Raw genomic sequence first — 12,777 nt, forward strand, 5'->3', positions numbered from 1 at the left:
TACTTCTGTTATTATATAATCAGTTACTATTTTAGTAATTATCATGTTTTTGTGTAACATTGTTACTATTACATTGCATGTTTAATTGTTTTTAATGGCCAAATAAATATTATTATTATTATGATTATTATTTAAAAAAATCAGTTATAACGACGCAGGGTTTGGGTTTTAAAAAAAATATTTATTTCTTCTTAAATATTATGTATCCACCTTTTATAATAATTAACGGACACGCTCAAACGGCAAATATGCACATATTATTATGCATTTATGCAGGCTATTCTGAATATTAATTGTACTTGTTAATGTGCATTTTATTTTCAACTGCACTTGTACAGGATTCATATTAGACTAAATCGGTAAAATAAACTGATGGTTATTGTCAATTGAATAATAGTAATATTACATTGTTCATTTGTTCCGTAGTCTTAGATTCTTTGATTATTGATAAAGCTAAGATATTAAATATCTTATTTATAAGCACATAAATTAATCATCTAAGCAATCAATTTATGCGCGTATAATATTTAAGTTTAAAATATGAACATCAAAAAAAGTTTATACATTACACTTTTGTAAAAATTACAAGAAATAGATATTTTTTGTCCTTATGCCGTTTGAAATTAAATTGAGAACAATTTAGAAATTTGAGTGGTTAAATACGTAATTATTCAACACCATTTTAACTACGTTAAAATCTAAAATATACTTTTTGCATTAAACGAATTTTATTATGATAAATCAATAATTGTTAAACAGTATTTTTTGTTGTTGTTAAACAAGTATTTAAAAAAATTCTTGTAAAGTAGTACCTACTACAATCGTGCTTGCTTAAAATATTTAAAAAAATCAATACAAAATGTATTTAATTTGTAAATTGTTTTTAATGACTGACTGATATAATAATTATTATAATGTATAATATGTTATGTAATATTATTTTAGTATTTTTATATTTGCTTGTCACTATTAAATGAATAATATTATACTAATTAATTAATCAATATTTTAAAAAATGCATAGATTTTCATTACAATAATTGTTGTAAATGAATATAGTCGTTAATAACTTTAAATGTTCATATTGAATGGAAACCTATTAAACATTAATTATTACTAAGATGCATTAGATAGATTGTTTATTTTCTGCACTTTTCAAAAGTTATCACATGCTTTCAATGTGAATTTATCAGTTAAAATGGAAAATCTATTGGTGTTATCACAGAATTAGGGATTCTGTGGTGGTTATGTTAATTTATTTCCTTTCAGACGTTATTGATATTAGGTACGCGTAGGTATTTAAATATATTGTTCAACAAAATTAGAGAATAATAATTCATATCGAAATCTCCCAATAATGAGTAGGTCGATCGTTATATTATAATATATATTATAGATGTTACCTTCCTAGTTGTTGTTGTTATATTATTATATAGTGTCTATATAATATAGTTTTGGGATTATTAATTGTTGAACAGGCTTTTGTTAATATGAAATTGCGAAAACCATTGAACACAATGCAGTTATTCAATACAAAATATATAGGTATGTCAACAGACATTGTAAACTTGTATGGATGTACAAACTTACCTACCTAACTATATTGAGTGCGACGTTCTGAGGTGCGTGCTTACGCAGGTTATATTATTATGAATATTTTAATTGGGCTGTGGCTTCATGTGACGCCGAGTTCGTGGCGCGAGTTATGCCGTACAATAGACTTAACGAAATACAGTAAATTGCTTAAAATTTCGTTTTGTTTTAAAGTTACAACTATAACGTACTATTATGCACATTCCTAGCGCATCAAATGTGATATATATTCTATGCGTTGGTCGGAATTTGCACTGGTTTTGTAATAAGATTGTTGAAATGCTATTCTACGATGTATATGCTATAATATGGAGGAATAGCACTAATAGTAATTAATTTTAGTTGACAAACAGTACTTAAAGCTACAATTTTAAATATACTTATGAAACCAGACGGGTTTAGGACTTAGATACGTGTTATAGTCGTTGAGTGTTAAAATAGATTTAGTTTATATAGGTGCTTGTTTGAAAAAAAAAAAAATTAAATTAATCTTTAAAATATGTTTTGCGTAGGTCTGATAACTAATAACAAACTGTTATAAACTAATAACAAAATGTGCTATTTTAAAAAAATTATTTAAATGGACGTGAGATTTAAGACGGTATAAAATCAGTAGGTACCTATCATCTGGGTATAGTGCATTAACTTTTTTTTTTTATCGAACAAACATTTATATTTAAAATTTGTATTTACACGTTATACAATAAGTACATTTGATGTGGTTTGATTGACGGGAGGGGGAAGTCACCCAATGGCGGAACCCCATGGAACGGTACATTAACTTATTTGTGTTTTTTCATAGGAATTCAACTAATTGTATATTAGGTATTCTACATGGCTTTTTGTGATTTTATATTTTGCTTTAAACCATTTGTGTAGATACTTACAAAGTTGGAAAATGTGTTAAATTATATAGTTTGAGAGTTTATGAGTCCTGATAAATCAATTTCAAATGTTGGTACCTAGCTACCTACCGGTTGTGAACATGATATTCATTCCATTTTTGTAAGTGGGTATATCAAAATAAAATGGGTGGGTAGTATCTAGGAATCTTTGCTCCTAAGGTAAAAGTAGTTCGATATGCCATGATTGCCTATCCATATTTTAAGCTAATCGATTTATTTACAATATCGTTTTTGTCATAAACAAAAAAATAACAGCCACGCGTAGAACAGCACGTTTCAGAGTTTGAAATTAGTTTACAAACGATTAATAAACCATCTGATTGAAAACGAAATTTATACATTTGATATGTTAAATTGTACTCTTAGATATTTTTTTGCGTCGAATGATCTTGAAAATTATAAATGTAATATTCTGCTGTGTTAGTTCTTAGTATGAGAAGTACTATTCTTACTCTATAGTTCATCGTAATGGATTTAAAATATATTTGCATAAAAATGACGCGTCTAATCGAGTTTTTTGTCAAGTTTTTTTCACTAATCAGAAAGTTTAGGATTAGTAACGGAAACGGATATTACTCAAAAGTCAAAATAACGCGTTTAATGGTACGACCATTATCCTATAGTAATATACAATTTTTTTTTATACCTATTGGTATTGTTTTTAAGACGTGTATTGAGCTGTACAATAGTATTATTTATTTTATAAGTGAACAATAGACATTGTGCATGTTAAACAGGACGTAATGTTGCACGACGATTCTATTTCGCATAACCGGTGTTACATTATTATATCGCACTAACACGGGTTTTATTATTATTTCAAGTCTGATTGTAAATTACAATTTTAATAGAATAAAGTTTCAGCGTTAACGAAATAATATTACATTGGTTTTACACACTTTTTGCTTTTAAGTTTTATATGGTGTACCTATACATTAATTAACTATAGGTACATGTGTGTGGGGATAATATTACCTGCACCGGGTTAGATGTTATTTTTGTTGTGTGCAGAACAACCACTATTATTGTTTACAATTTCAGCAAGAGCATAGTATACGTTGTGTTATAAAAAAAATCAGATTACAGAGCCTTTCGTTGGGATTTCGGTTTTGGTTCCTCTCTTTCCGGAGACATCTGCTGATAAACGTAGTTAGACGAATGTCGATTAGCCATTTCTCCAATTGACCTGGCCGTGATTAATTATCTAAAAAAATCAACGATACATTATAATCTGTTTGTGGTTTTGTATAAGTACATCAATGTATTTATCTTATACAAATAATAATCACGCAATACTCTAGTGGAATTTACAAATTTTTGTTCAGTGCGTCTATACTCGTCTTATTCGTGTAAAAATAATCTAAACTAGTGAAATCTTGACAGCTTCCACACACACACGCAAATATATATTTATATGTTTATGTATATTTAGATGAAAAAAATGTAGAAATTTGTTTTTTTTTCTTAAAATATTGTTTGGTAAATTAATAAATTACGTAGGTAGATATAGGGTAGACATTATTAAACGTTACGGCTCAAAGACGTTAATTAAATATGAAGAATTAATTAGTAATTTTTTCACGTTTATTATTGTTGTTACTCGTGATCATTTGCGCAAATAGGGGGGGGGGGGCTTGAGAGACTTAGTCCCCACCAAATGTCGGTAAAGTCCCCCCAGTTCAAAATCTAATAATTAGTACTAATTTTTATATTCTGTGGTACTAAGCAATATGGCCTATAGGGAGGGGGCGCGCTTGAGTGCCCCCAAAAATTTTAGTCAATTTGCGCCTATGCTCGTGATTAATCGTGAAACGTAAATAACACCTAGATTCTATATAGGTGTTATAAGCACATATAATTACAGTACGAATTAAAGAGATATATTTGATAAAATTAATTACTCGAGTGAGGAAGCAGCAGCGCATTAACATAGTATACCTACCATATGTATAATGAACAGTTGAAAACCATTTAATGATAATGTATACGCACGTGTTATTTTATTGTATATCTGTAGAAATAATTATATAATATATCGGAATAGTACAATACTGGTAAAGCATAACATGCATTTCCGGAATACCTAATGATATAAGAATATATGTGATGAAGCGACTTCAACGCAGATACGTAAAACAATAATATATACATATTGATATATAACTTTTATTTGGATGTCTCCTATCGTTGCACCACTCGCGCAGACATAAGATAAGTTAGGAGGGTCTTATTTGTTCTCTCTTTGAGCTGTCACAAAGTGAATTTGTGTTCAGCACCTAATAACATTTGCATTTTTAGCTTTAATGTTGGAGTTAATTGACTTGTTATTAGACTTAAGATTAAGTATATTATCCGGAGTATTTAATAGGCTTTTACTGATATTTTAAATTTTAAAGTTAGCTATAAACACGTAGGTATGTCAATATTATAAAATATTACAATTTTAAAGTGCTCATAACTATAGCTTTAAAATGTCAATATTAACGCCTATGAGATTACCGGGATAATATTCTATATTTATTGAGTTTGATAAATCAAAAATTAATTTACTATATTAAAGTAATAATAAATTGGTTTTGATCTGAACGCACATTTACTATATTATGACGTAACTCATCTTCTAAATAAGCTGTTTGAGCGGCAGCAATTTGTGTAAGGGATTACATTTCGCCAATAAATAGTAGGTAGGTACATATATAAATTAAAATAATTCATCGGCATTCATATTTATAATACGCGATTTTTATGTACATACGATCTTTTATACATTATGGGATATGTGTTTAATATAATATACCTATAGATATATGTGAAAAATGAAATATAAAAGTTGTTTAATATTATATACCTAAAACAGTATTAAGATCCATGCACCGATAAAAACAACATATTATTATTGATTTAAGGACTTAAAGTAAGTAAAAAAGTAAATATAAGTTTTATGCTACAGAGTATCTATCTATTTTGTAGTCAGTATATTTTTTCTTTTAAAAATGCAATTACTTACATAAAGAGGTTTTCTAAAATTCATTCTCAATATAATATTATGTTGTATTCATCTACTAATTTATTTTACTGTAGCCTGAAGGTAACCGAATTCATGGTAGGTACCTACCTACATATATAGACATGGGGAATAGATTGTTTATACATAACTATTAACTTATCAAATTACGATAATTGCTTGTTTAAAATTTAAATGCATTGTTATTTATATTCTATCTTATGTCCTACGTTAAGAATAAAGATTTATCCAATTAATTGTAATACGTTTAACACGACTACCTCTACTGTCATTATACACATAACAAAAATTTACAAAATTTACAAAATTCATCGATCAGTCAGTCATAATAGTCTGATTTTTTAGACAGTAACAATGACTAAAAAGTTCATAACTCTGCAAACGATGGAACGATTATTAAGGTACAGGGCACACCTGCACACCTAAGTTTCCGGCTTCCATACGCAATTGATGAGATGAAGATGAAATATAGCCAATAAATATTGATATATAGCCAGGCCAATCAAATAATTTGGCATATTCAATTCTACATTACTAAAACGGTACCTACGTCTTCAATTCGATGTCTTGATGAAATATAGTGATTTCTAATATTATTCGTTCATCGAATAGTCTCTGGCTGCTACTACTTATACATTTCATAGATTTAATAGCTATATATAGGTAAAAATCGTAAAATAATGTTATACACTTCGGTCGAGAAATACGATAATTAATTATGACGGTTATTATTATTGTATAGAACCATCGATGCGATCGAATAAAGTTCCATACATAGACGAAAGTCACAAAGGATGCGAACATGCACAATAGAGGTATGGGCAAATAAAATGTGTATATCAGAAGTTCGTGTTTAAAAGCAATATTATTTATTTTGTAATTTTATTATTGAATTATGCGGGGGGAGGTGGAGTTACTCGTTGGGTTATCCATGATCATCATAAAACTACGAGGAAATAAAGCCAGTAAGTCACTCTGCTGTACAGTAGGTTTCGAGTGTAGGTACCTATACCATACCACGTTATCGAGTAGTTCACTGCAGTATACCTAATGGATGTGTTAAATTTGAATTAAACGATAAATCATAATAATATTGCTTGCGAAAAACGATTCTGATTGAAGACGGTAATTTCTAAGTATATTTTATTATTTATTTATATACTAGGTAGGTACTATATATTTCCAAGTAATTTATTTCTGAATTTTCATTACGAATAGTACGGGATTGATGTTGATTCTTGGAAATTTGACAAAAATATCACACATATTTTATAATTAATTATTATATTGTTATTACCTAACTTCAGTCAATACCACGTACCGTAGGATGGTGTAAATATTTTTGTGGTACATAAATAGCTCAAAATTAGTTTAAATATTTGGGAAATTTCATTGTGAATAGAAAATAATAATATACGTATAATAAGAAAAGTTTCAAGTCAAACTATTACTTTTCTTTTAATTACAACATAATAACAAAAATACTAGGAACAACCGTTATTGATCTTTATATTCTTATAAATATTCTGATTCGTAAAAATTAAAACTTCAAATCACAATAAATATAAATTGCTATACTTCAAACGTATGAGGGACTTTGTATTGCGATTTCAAGCTTTTTGACAAATAAACAATGTTATCAAAATTTTTAAAAATAACTTTGATACATCATACATTTGAAATTCTAATATTTAATATTGTGGCTTGAAATGAGTCTAAATGAACGTTAAAAATAAAATTTAATATGTAAAGTGACAATTTAAGTAATGGTGAAATGTTTTAAGGTTCCACGATGAATGCTTATTGCATAATAATAATATAACAAAAATGGTTTGAGGATAAATCGTTATTAGACATTTAATCAGGTGTTGATGGGCAAGAGGCAATATATTTTGAAAAATTTCATTCAAGAAAATAATTATATTTTTTATTTTTAATGAATAACCCGTCACACAGACAAAATAGGTGCGATACCGGATGCGGGATATTATTATATACCATTGTACCAATCAAACTGATATACAAAGTCTTATAAGAAGATTGTTTTCTCTTCGTGAAGAATTTAAATTGTTTACCCACAAACAAAAAGCTGAATTTCGAGAAATGAAAAACATTTTAATTCCGATGCGAACAAATTCGATTTCTCGCGGACGTAACTTAAAGTTTAAATATACTTGAATCCAATCTGTAAGGAGGAAATAAACTTATTTAGTACACGGCCCACACGATTATTTGCTTAAAAAAAACACAAATTGTACATTGAAAAAATATAATGGTTCATATTATAACGATTTTCCGAGTTTTCCAAATTCGATATTTCAATTATGAGAGTAAATTAATTTTACCTGACGACACCGATATAGAAACTATAAAATATAAATATTGGACTATAATAATTGGTAATAAATTATGAAGTAGCGCAGTCGTTTTAAATGACATTAAAAGCGTTTGTAATGCACTCCGATTTATCGAGATTCTGTGGATGGTGACTAAATAATGGATATATTTGAAATTAATATATTAATAATTGTAATGTTTGTTGAAAATGGAGTTAATCGACATACTGCGGCACGTAACATTAAACGATATTTTTTAATGATAAAAAAAAATGAAATGGAAATCTTTTTAAGTACTTATATCATTATAGTGTTATTGCGGGGAAGATAAGTTAAAGGTAAAGCTATAATAAGCTATAAAAGGCTATACAAGAAATAATCAATATCAAAATGATAAATAAGTGTAATAGTTATTGTTTTTATATATTAATATGCTGATAAATTCAACAATCAAATTAATTGGGATGTATTGTATGATGTACCTACCTACCTATCTACGAATTTGAACTTGAAATATATTTTTGGAAGTTTACATAATGAACGATGATCCTGGTAGAAAAATTAGTATTAATTCATTTTAGATTCTGAGCGGAGCGATAAATGTATAGATATGATTGATTTTACAGTGTAGGTATGTTTTTATTTTTTTTGTGTCTCTATACATGAAAATTAATTGAAAAAAATGCTTTGATCTTTAATCTCAGTGTGTTTTCTGTCAGTAAATAAGTATCTAGTTGGTAGGTGCAAAATTAAAAATTCCCCAAATTTTCAAAACAATCACATTATATTTTCTACTTTTTCTTATGTTATTAAAATAATAGTGATACGCTACCTAAAAATTGTACGAGTACGATTTTACAGTTTCTTAGTTTCCATCCGTTATGGACTGGAACTAAAATAAGCATATTTTGATAAGCCAGTTATCTTAAAATAAAATTAAAAAAAAAAAAAATACATCAAATATTAAATTAAATATTTAAAACTGACAATAAATATTACCTATACTATGTTGTAACTTGTAGTACAAATTTAAATATACACCTTGCGCAATGAGCATTCTCTATTTTTCAAAAAACAATATAAATACAATATTTTTTTATAAATATTAAAATAAATATGCATCTATTTGTTAACTTTATAAATTATTTGATAGATCTATAGTATACATTTTTTTTTTCAAGTTTATGTCTGTAGGATGTTTGTAAAATCATGTACTATGCTAACACATTTTAAATATTAGATGGTCTATCAATGGCTACTGCTTCCCCATAACACCGTGGTACATTCATTGACGCTCCTAGCATGGTCCAAGTATTTATGATGGGATTGTACAACTCTACAGGATCCAAAATAGATAATCCGTCACGTCCACTGACTGCATACAATAATCTTTCAAATTCAACGACACCTATATTAACATATTAATTTAAATGTAGTACTTTTCAAATTCATCGTTTCATAAAATAATTTTGAATTGTTACACGACTAATTACCTAGATTTTTTCGAGGCAAATGCATGTCTGCTATTGTAGTCCAAACTCCTGTATTTGGTCTGTATGCTTCTACACTTTTTAGAGTTCCTGATTCCGATGTTAATAGTAAACGAACATGATCCAACAATTGGGCTAAAATACATTTTCTAGAATCTGAGTCATGCTTTACCCAACAAACCATACATTCAAATACCTACAAAAATAAATAAACTTAAAATAGGGCATTGATGTAAATCACTAGTGAATGTTCTTTTGGAGCATCGTGTACGTAGCTAAGTCAGTTCTTAATTTTAAATTTATCGATAGGTATATGTCATGCTGTTAACTGTAATAACTAGTCCTCACGGTAAAAACTTTGGTTGAGTTTATTTTCACTGATTCAGAATTTACATGTTTACTTTTTACAATGAACATTAAAAAAATACAGGTTTGAATATTAACATAAATGGGCGTTGGTGAACTCTCCTGATTGTATGGTACTCTTCCGGGTCAATCTATGTTCACCTGAAGGAAATGTGTAAACTCTCCCGGGTAAACTTTATGTTTATCTGAACGAAATGTGTAAACTCTCTCGAGTTGTTTTAAATGTTATTGCTACTGTACTATTCTCGTAGTTCAGGTGACTACTTGAATATTAAGTTTGCAGGTAGCAAGACCGTTTTGTTGATAATGAAGATGATGATAAGGTAGTTGATAAATAGATTTATAGACAGGTGAAATGTTACTATGTGGTTTGTTAAAATATACTTCAATAATTCGACTAAGTCCAAATTATAAGATTATTACACAAAGTTTGTGAAGGTGCTTGTAGTGCAATGGAGTGAACACGTCTGAATACAGACCATCTCTGGTCTGCTTTAAAAGGGCCTAGGCTCTCCTACCTACCCCCCGGTCCATTGACTTATCCATAATGTGTTGACACGTTATCTGTGTCCTGTGTACTGCGTGTAAACATAATCATAATGATGATTCCACGAACCGTCAATTATCTGTTGCACTCACGTCCTGTTTTCTGTTTTTGAATATATGCACATATATCTACTTATGTGAAGAGCAAGCCCCCACACCCTGTCATTAGATACACGGCTTGTGGTTTTTAATTTGGTTTCTTATAATATTATACTCGATTAGTTTTACTGTCCAGTGATCCATATATTTATAAATTGGTCATAACCTATATAAAATATTGTGATGATTATCTACCCTTTTTAGTGCCACCCCTTACCACCTATGTTATTATGTTAATTATAGCTCATATACTTTCATATTGACTAGCTATGTTATTATGTTCATTATACTTGTATTGTTTAAAGTAAACGGATACTATCCGTTATACTACTCTATAAATTGCCTTAACAGCAGAGATTGTGAATGTTATTTAACATTTTTCTATCAATTGTATTTAAATATTAATTATTTATACCTTAAGTTTTTTGAAATCAGTGTGTTTCAATTACCATAAAAAGTAGTATTTTGACTATAATATATTATAGCTCACAGCAACAATGATTTTTATTATTAACAGAATTATTTTGTTGCCAACTCTGTTATACAAATAATGTCCCCATGCTCCTCTAGCTTAGTAGTACTGAAGAAGACCCGGGAGAGTTTACATGCCATTAAAATCGGGAGAGTTTACAATCACCCATATAAATATTGATTTGATTTTACCTGGCTATCACAAACTTTTTAAATACCTAACCTATCTAACCTAACCTAACCAGTTTTAAAATTGAATATTAAATACAAATTTTAGAAGTGTTTTTTCAAGTATTTAGGTCATTAAAATATAATTTTTTAAGACATCCTTTGTGTCTCATATATATATTTTTAAGAGACAACACACACATCTGGGTTCTAAATAAAAAAAAATTATACTATATATGAAAGTAGTTAAGTTTAATATTTCAATCCTTAATACTAAATTAAAAGAATAATCAATTTTGGTTTGCTTACTTTTTCTTCGGATAGCACCGTAAGCTCATCACTGGGGATCAACCTAACTAACTGTTCAGATGATAGCGATAGAAATTCATCAGCTTCAACCACATGTCTAAGAATCAAAATATAACAACAATATATTATATACTTTCCATAAAGTACCATTATCATAAAGAATATTTCATACGTAAAGTTTTGTTGAATGTTGACATGTTGCATTTTAAGTTGTACCTATATTTATGAAGTCCAGGGCTTGGATGTTTTAGCACTACCTATAACAATATTCAAATATACTCTTAAAAAAATTAAAATTATATAGGTAAGGTATTTTTGTTCGGTGATGTCAGGGGACAATTTTCAATTCGCGTGTTTTTAATAGTACTGCTATATATTTAGCAGTACTCGAAAACCGACCAAGTCATGGTTAGTACCTAGTACCTACCAGCAACTTGCAGGTGAAATCGTCAGTGAGTGTATTATGACTGTCGATCGATAATGTTTGCACGAACGACAAGGGAAAATCGCTCACTCGTATCGCCAGAACGGTTAGTCGTTACGACTGCAAAAGGGACGCACACTCGTATGGCCGTTCAGGATGAATATCGCGTCGCGACAGTCTGAAGGGAACGTACTTGCGCGGCGGCAAACGATGCACGTACAAAACGAGTACGCGGCGTTATAATAACGTAAGCGAACACGACGTCGGATAATACGAGCACACGTAACGCTCAGATCCTCGCTCAGATCGATATATTTGAAGACGGAACGGAAAACGCGTACGCGGCGTAATGATAACGTAGGTAAACAAGACGGTGAATATCGCACTCGTAATAGGCACCCGAATTGTTATTATGTCGACGCGACCGTCGGCAGGTTATGTATTTGCACGACGGCGAAGGACGGAACGGAAAACGCGTACGCGGCGTAATGATAACGCGAGCGGACACGACGTCGAATAATATGATTATATTATGAACGCGCACTCGTGACGCTCGGATTGAGACGATATTCGACGACGACGAAGATGGTCGCGCGGCGGTGAAGAACGAATGGAAAACGCGTACGTGGCAAAATGATAACGTGGGTAAACAAGACGGTGAATAAATGTCCGCACGGGATAACACCAGTGCTACGACTATCTACTACCACGACATTGTATTACTCCGAAAAAATATTTTCATTGTCATTATCGCTTCGATATCAATTACTCCAAACCATACCGATATTGTATTAAATTACTCCGACATATTTCAATCATTGATTTCAATATTTGATGATAGAGATAACTACATGATAAGTAAAAAAAACTATTAATTTCATAGTCGTAGTACCTATGAATTTGGTAAAAAATATAAATGATAAATCATGGTCCACGTTTCCACGATATAGAAAAGTTAAATGATAATCATAAAAAAAAATAAAAATGTGGGCAAGTGGATGTCGCTCTGCTGTACAGTAGATTACGAGCGGCCGGTCACTATATTA

General features: G+C 29.7%; 2 protein-coding genes across 3 annotated transcripts in view; one reads left to right on the forward strand and one right to left on the reverse strand.

Annotated features, from left to right (window-relative positions):
* The window catches only part of LOC100161716 (tachykinin-like peptides receptor 99D), a 272,402-nt gene that overhangs the window by 3,676 nt on the left and 255,949 nt on the right, over positions 1 to 12,777 (forward strand). The gene's annotated exons all lie outside the window — the stretch shown is intronic.
* Positions 8,624 to 12,258, reverse strand: LOC100570549 (kelch-like protein 2). The gene is made up of 5 exons (XM_003241262.4): positions 11,735 to 12,258; positions 11,480 to 11,564; positions 11,308 to 11,404; positions 9,352 to 9,544; positions 8,624 to 9,266 (listed from the first exon to the last, which is right to left on the reverse strand). The coding sequence occupies exons 2-5, from the start codon at positions 11,509 to 11,511 to the stop codon at positions 9,088 to 9,090; spliced, it is 501 nt and encodes a 166-aa protein (XP_003241310.1). The 5' UTR covers positions 11,512 to 11,564; positions 11,735 to 12,258; the 3' UTR covers positions 8,624 to 9,087.

This window comes from Acyrthosiphon pisum, chromosome A3 (assembly GCF_005508785.2).
Source record: "Acyrthosiphon pisum isolate AL4f chromosome A3, pea_aphid_22Mar2018_4r6ur, whole genome shotgun sequence".
In the NCBI taxonomy this organism is placed as follows: domain Eukaryota; kingdom Metazoa; phylum Arthropoda; class Insecta; order Hemiptera; family Aphididae; genus Acyrthosiphon; species Acyrthosiphon pisum.